The 7,691-nt window shown below is 36.9% G+C and overlaps 1 protein-coding gene across 1 annotated transcript in view; it reads left to right on the top strand.

Annotated features, from left to right (window-relative positions):
- EFHC2 (EF-hand domain (C-terminal) containing 2) overlaps positions 1–1,696 on the top strand; it is a 151,981-nt gene extending 150,285 nt beyond the window's left edge. Inside the window, exon 14 of the mRNA XM_015558399.1 lies at positions 1,412–1,696. Within this exon, the coding sequence (XP_015413885.1) occupies positions 1,412–1,513 (102 nt within the window). The 3' untranslated portion in view covers positions 1,514–1,696. The remainder of the gene's footprint in view (positions 1–1,411) is intronic.
- Positions 1,697–7,691: the final 5,995 nt, after the last annotated feature.

The raw sequence follows: 7,691 nt of genomic DNA on the forward strand, positions 1-7,691 counted from the left end.
TGCATGTGCATATGTGCGTCTGTATAGATTTATATATACAAGATTTTTTGAAATCTCTTTGACACGTTTATTACTTAAAAAATTTTGTTGAACCTTACCTCATAAAATTCTTAAACCTGTCTAGAATGAAGGTATTTATTTTTATGAAATTAGCACACATATGTATCACATATAATAAGTATATGTGTATATATTTATGCTACATATATATGAAGTATATATAAAGTAGCTTATCCCCAAGAGTATTTTGTGAATGATCCAGTGTTTTTTTTCCATTGTTAGATTGAAGAAACAGTAACCGAGCAGCCTGTATAGCTAGTAGTTTGGATTTTTAAAAAAATGAATTCTTAATTAAGCATAATAGGAGCTACCACTGCTGTATGACAGACACCTCCCTTGAAATTGTAGTGGTTCTTTTTTTATTATTTAAATATATATTTTATTGATTTTTTACAGCGAGGAAGGGAGAGGGATAGAGAGCCAGAAACACTGATGAGAGAGAGAGAGACATCGATCAGCTGCCTCCTGCACACCTCCCACTGGGGATGTGCCTGCAACCAAGGCACATGCCCCTGACTGGAATTGAACCTGGGACCCCTCAGTTCGCAGGCCAATGCTCTACCCAAACTGGCCAGGGCTTAGTGGTTCTTAACAGCAGTATTTTTTTTTTCCTCCATAGGCCTGTACATCAGCTGGATTTGGCACCAGCTCTACTTGCTCCACTTGTGTCATTCCGACCAGCAGCAGCTTCATGGGCCATGTTCTTCTCATGGCTATGACAGAGGCACAGGAGGCCAAGCCATATCATGCCAGCACATTAGGGCCTATGTTTGGTACATCTGCTAACATTATATAGGCCAAAGCCAGTCAGATGGCCAACCCCATATCAAAGGGACAAAAAAAAATCAACTCCGTGAGCCCTGACTGGTTTGGCTCAGTGGATAGAGCGTCGGCCTGCAGACTCAAGGGTCCCAGGTTTGATTCCAGTCAAGGGCATGTACCTCGGTTGTGGACACATCCCCAATAGGGGGTGTGCAGGAGGCAGCTGATCGATGTTTCTCTCTCATCGATGTTTCTAAAACTCTATTCCTCTGTCTTCCTCTCTGTAAAAAATCAATAAAAAAGTATTTTTAAAATATCAACTCCATGAAAGGTGTTGCAAAGTCACATCTCAGAGATAATAGGTGTATAATTCTAATATAGGGAGGGATGAAGAATTGAGCACAGTAATCCAATGTACCACAAAGTCCTTGTGATCCAAAAGTGGACTGCAGAAATGTCTGCTTTGAAAAGAAAATATTTGCCAAGAGTTTATATAACGAGAAACAATTTAATGTTGCATTTACAAAACTAGACTTTGAAATGTGGTTTTAATTATAATCCTTTTCTTTCTTTTCCTTTTTTTTTTTAGAAATGTGAAGATGAGTGGCTTGGGATGCCATCACCTATTCCTTTCAAATACGTTGACTATTTTCAATTTTTAGAAGACGTGTATGGCTTAAGGATCGATTAACCATGCCAAGTTTGCTCAACTCCATTTGATTCCTTGCTGTAATTTTGCCAACTTTGTTTCAGTGGGTATAAATTCATTAAAAACAAAAAAGAAAAAAGGATCATATTGAATTGAAATCTGCAGACTATAATTAATTTCTTTCTGTCATTTTAGTTTTTCAGAACATCATATTATATACTGATATACCAGCACTATTAAAAATGTCATTTAAAGAAACACTGAACATTTTTATTATATGTATGATTTATTAATGTCAAAGAATCTTATGGTAATTTTGCAAACAACAAATTTGATTTATTGCAACATAAAAAGAAAATGACTTTTGACAGCTATACATAGCAGTATAAAATCAAATTATATCAAAGCAATAAGTTATGATTGTATTAAACGTTTGAAATATTTTTACACGTTTGTTACCTGTATAATTAAACTTTGTAGCAGCCTATCTTATCAAAATAATCCTTAGACCTCTAGAGTGAAGATATTTATTTTCTGACATTAACAAATATGTGAGAAGAAAAGGACTACCCCATCCCTGCAACACATACTCTTGGGCACGTAAAAATGTGGGAGAGAAATTAAAACATGTGCAGTGTTTAAAATTTAGTGCCCTTTTTATATCTAAAGTTAGTTTGTTAATTTAGGAATATTTGCATGTGTATATAATTTTAGTAGGATCACAATGTATTATGTCTAAAATATGTAAGAATGTGAGTGCTGAAGTTTGAGAGATCTTTTTGGTTCATTCTCCACACACACATACCACCCACCCCAGAGGTTTAAATATTCTAAGACTATAGCATTTCCCTCTTGCATTTCTCCAGTTCTATTTTTATTTTCCTTCTAGGCCTATACATTTATGAGTCTCAGCAGAACTTTTGTCATGTAGTGTATATTTCATTAACACTTATAATCATGGACATCTGGGAATTCATTTGAGAGGTTTGTCCCAATCTACCCCAGTCTTCAGTGTTGGGTGCCATGTACCATAATCTAGTTGCCTGGTGTTCTCAGAGACAATAGAAGCCTGTGGAGAGGGGACTTTAACCTTTACCTTTCAGGGACTGCTTTGGGGAGAGGAAGAGGTACTGATGGTATCTTATGGGCCCTTCTATCTCATTATTCTTTCACTTCACTTTTGCAGCGTCTTGCCTAGAAATGAGCTGGCTTCCTGCCACTCACACATACTAATTTTTTCGACAACAATGGCCCTTTCAGTTTTTAAATATAAAGTTGATCAATAAATGATTTTTATATAAACTGAGGATAATTCTACATGTGCCATTGTTAGAATAGACCCCATAGGGCTTCCCAATAAAGTAGAACACTCAATTTACATACTAGAACCATTTACCCACAAAAATCTAATTTTGACTACTTGAATTTTGTCCCAGGTTGTTGTTTTTTAAAACAACTGACATTGCCAAGCCATTTTGTTACGATACGATTTTTTTAGTCCCCAGAGAACAAGATTTTAGAAGGATGACACTTTCCTGGAACTTTTCAAGCTGACATATTTGTCACTTACCTATTCAACTCTTCAGTCAGTTGTCTTTCCCTCAAGATTTTAAATATGTAGATAATTTAGCCCTTGCACAAGCTTATATTATAATTCATTTGAGAAGTAGGAGGAGAAAAGGCAGCAAACCAATGATATGCTCCTGAATTTGTAGGATGACAACTGCTTATTCTTTTGCATAGATGTGTGTCACTGCCCTGGTTATTCGAAGTTCAAGCCCACAACTAGCAATTAAATGGCCATTATAGGAATCACGCCGATAAACATGATACACTACAGCCATACAGACACTTTAAATAATTATTCTTTTTATAACTAAGCCATATACTGAAGGAGATTTATAATTTCGAGATAATATCCCCATTAGTAAAGTTTATGGCCCAATAAACAGCTCCCACTAGTTAACAAATGCCAAAGCCAGAAAAGCAAAGACCATTAATGTAATAGAATTTCTGTACCGCCCTCTTTTGCTGGAGGTCTGATGGCACTGAAGGGAAATGCTATCTTAGGGAAAACATTTATTCTTGTTATGTAAATATCAATTAATTGTCTTATAATCCATCTGGAAATCTTCCAACACACCCCTTTGGTCCCAGGTGATCCCAAAATGCTGGTGAATGCTGTTTAGGTTTCAAGCAGCAGATAACTGGTTTTCAGCACAAATAAACCCTGTGACTCAAATATTTGGGGGAGTTGGGGAAGCGTTCTGGAATTTCTGTCTCTTCTCTCTAAAAAAGAGAAATTCCAACTTTTGCCATTATCCAGAATAATACTTTTTAAAAGTTTTACAACCTTAGCATATACTTACATTTTTAGCTAATAACATTTTCTCATTTTGATGGAAAAGCAAGTGCTGCCTGTAGATGTCTGGGTGAGTTGAAGGTTAATATAGGCAAATCTTTTGTGCTAAGAATGAATTGTTTCTTAGTATTCCTGGAACTGTGGGAATGATTGATAAAGTCATTTGAAAGCCCAAATCAAATTGTCTTTTTCATAAGAAACCGGTTAAAAGCTGTTGAAGTTCACATTAAGTGGTTTGCTGAGTCATTTTTGTAAAGTATGGATGTTCTTGGCAGATGACTAATTTCAGTGTTTAATTGCCTCCCCCCCCTTTTAAATCTAACTATTTGAACTATTTGGACCTGTTTAAGGAGTATTGTGGATCAGGTTATGGATCAACTTTAGTGCTTACTAAAATAGTTAAAATTTTAAGCAACAGAAAGAAGAAGAAGAGCACTGTAACTTTCAAGTTAGAATAGTTGAAACATTTTGCCTACTTGATTACATTTGATACAATTAATGTTAAACATACCATTCTTGGTCTTTGTTTTTTTGTATGCTATGCTCTTTGAAGTTTGTTTTTTAGGGTTGTAGATGTAACTGAGCAGAAAGAGAGTTTGTCCTTCCCGATGCTCAGCAGAGCCCAACACTGAACGCTAAAAATTTCAGTGGAAAAATTGGAGTTGCAAAGAGGATGGGGAAGCTAGTGCTCAAAAGTCTAAACTACCCAATGACTTACAGGTATAGGGTGTGTTAGGGGAACAGGTATGTAGAAGTGCTGGCTAGGTGAGTTTTAATTGGAGGACCTTGGAACTTGGTCATTTATGGTAAGGGGTTTCAGCACCAAAACTTCTTGGACAACAGACACTTCACTCTGAAAGGGTTCCGGTGTGCAAGTTCCGGTCATGTCCTGATTCTTTGGTTCCATGGAGAGGTGTGAGAATAGAGGACAGGGGTGGCACATGCGTAGTGCTGTCTCTGTAAATAACTCAAGGCTTGTATTGATCAGCAATCTGTTTTAAAGGATCAGAACCAGTTTTAAGCTGGTCATTGTGATTTCTGGGCTGTTTCATAGAGCTTCCAGGCTTTATGGACAACTCAGTCATGTGTTTAAGATATTTAAATTGCCATTCCTTCTTTCAAATAGGGAATTCTTGATGAAAAACTCAAATATCTCCAAATTAAAAACAACAACAAAAACTCTTGTTTTTCCAACTTGGATTTATTTATCTTAATTTGAATGATAACTTCTTCATATTCTTTCCACTTGTTCTTCATTGCCCTGTCTCCTTCTTCCATACATTATAATTTTACTATAAGTTTGGCCATTGGAGTCTTCAGTAATAACTTAATGAAATAGTAGAGTTTTCCACAAAATATTTATGATGTTTAATAATGCAGAATCCATTGAATAATGAATTGTCATGTTCTCGATTATATGTATACTAGAGGCCCCTCGGCCTGGCCTGAGGGATCAGGCTGAAATCAGCTCTCCGACATTTCCTGAGGGGTCCTGGATTGCAAGAGGGCACAGGCCAGGCCAAGGGACCCCATCAGAGCACAAATCTGTGCACAGGGCCCCTGACATCCCCGGATGGGTCCTGGGTGCAGGTGAAGCAGATTCGGGTCGACTGCCCCAGCAGCAACCTAACCCATGGCTAATTCCTCCAGGAATCAGGCTCCTTCCTCTACTGGTCAGAGCGTCTGCCCCCTGGTGGTCATTGCGATCCAGAGTGTATTGCTTCTTGGCCTTTTGGCTAAGATCAAGTGTGAAAATGATCCAGAGTGTTTTTGCCCAATAAAGGCCCATAAGACCTGCATTTCACTTGGAGAAAAATTTGGCCTTTACCTCCATTCAAAGTTTCAGCCTTGCCACATCCACAGTGGTCCACTGTTTAGCAAGACAAATGCTGACATTGAAACTTCCTAGGAATCAGCCTTTCTAGCCTGTGGGACCACATTATCCAAACAAAAGATTGGTCATCATTGCATCCTTTGGATTCATTTATGACCTAAAGGGGAAACGGTGAATGAAAGGGGGCCAATACTAAATCTGATAAACTCAAGGGAGGCCTACATGGTGGGCCTTACAAACTCAGGGACCCAAAGTAACCACATTTGATGATCTGAATATAAAAATTACTAATTAAAAGTGTGTCATGGCCGGTAGTGATGTCCTAGGTCTGTAGCTTCCTTGACAAAGGTCAATCTCTACCTTAGTTGAGCCTGTCTATTGTTCTTTTGCATCTAACATATCTTTGAAATGTCAGAGTAATCTTCTTTTTCATCTATCCCACCAGAGCACAGAAACCACAGAACCCAGTATTGTTATCTTGTTCCCCACATACCATCTCTATAAATGTTATTAACTATCTTGTATCCACAAATGTAAAAGAACTATGCACATATCATAGAAAGGTACACTGGGAATGTATATGATCCTATTAAGCAATGTCACCCCAATAATTTAATTTAAAAAATTATGTCTCTCCATTTTACTTTTTATCCAATCTCAGAAATTTCCCTTTTTTGCTTTCTTCTGCCCCCTTAATCTACCACCAATGGGTTTCATGTAACTCTAATTGTCTCCTCCTTTGATTCTCATAAAATAAGCTGCAAAACTGCCATTCTTTGGAGCATTTTCTCAATCCATTGAGATTTTGTTCCTTGGTAATTGTCATCATTTTGGCTCAAATAAATTCTTGTATGACTTTTTAAAAAAGAATATAGATTTCTGCATTTTGAATATCCTTCAGAATTGGTCTTGTAGGGGCATAACATTTTTTTCTTCTAATCAGTTCTTCTGGGTGGTCTAATAATCAAATTGACATAAGACAGATTAACAAGAGGAAAAACAAACAAAAGTTTAATCATATGCAAACCTCCTGTATACGTGGGAGAGACCTATGAAAAATGAGTAACTCCCCAAAATGGTGCACGCCATCACCTTAAACATCATCTTCAGCTAAAGACTAAAGAAGATATTGAGGTGGAGAATCAGGAAAAACAGAGTGAACAAAAGTAATGTTGTTATGCAGATTTAAGTTTGCCTTTTCCATTTTATATTTAATTTAATATTTAAGATTGAGGTTTAAGATTAAGATTTAAGATTGCTTTCTCCATTGATAAGAGTTTCTAGAGATTCAGTCACCCTGCTTTTCCTGGGACAAAAAGGGAGACACACAATTGTAGATTTCCCTTATAAGCACAGTTATCTCTCACAAAATGGTGACTCCTACTCAGAGCTTTTTCTGTGTCTGCAGTTTTGTTTTGTTTTTAAAAACCAGCCTAAAATGATACTTATGCCAAAGAGACATAATTTGGGGTCGCAAATTCTGCTTCCCTTACAGTCTGTAAATGACCTTTCAAACAGCTTTCAAATAATGTTGAACATATACTTAAGTGATGAGTCTGCTCTAATATTTGTTTGAGCAAAGTTTGAATTCCATCAAGTTGAAGGCAGGCTAAGACCTTTTTGAAAAGAAGTTTTTTGAAGTTGACTGAGCATTTTCAGATGCACAGTCTTTTCAATTCTCAAGAGACTATAATGTGTAGAAATGGAAAATCCACCGAGGCAAGATCAATGAAGCTATTTAGCAAATAAACCTGGAGCAATAATGGAGCAAACAGCATTATTACGAAGGGTAGTGCTGACTGTGCAATTAATTCAAGAGAAATTTTCATTCACTTCCACTTACCTTTTTCTACCAGGTTATATATTGGCTTAAATAATGTTTAATATTTTCATTCAAGGTCAATTACATCCCCCAGAACTAAGAGTGCTGAAACTAGAATGTTCACTTTTGCATTGGTTTCTGGTCTCCAGTAAAATTCCTTCCAAAGGGACTTTTCTGCCCATTATGTGTCTGGTGCTTGGCA

Source organism: Myotis davidii, unplaced genomic scaffold (genome assembly GCF_000327345.1).
Source record: "Myotis davidii unplaced genomic scaffold, ASM32734v1 scaffold1673, whole genome shotgun sequence".
In the NCBI taxonomy this organism is placed as follows: Eukaryota; Metazoa; Chordata; class Mammalia; order Chiroptera; family Vespertilionidae; genus Myotis; species Myotis davidii.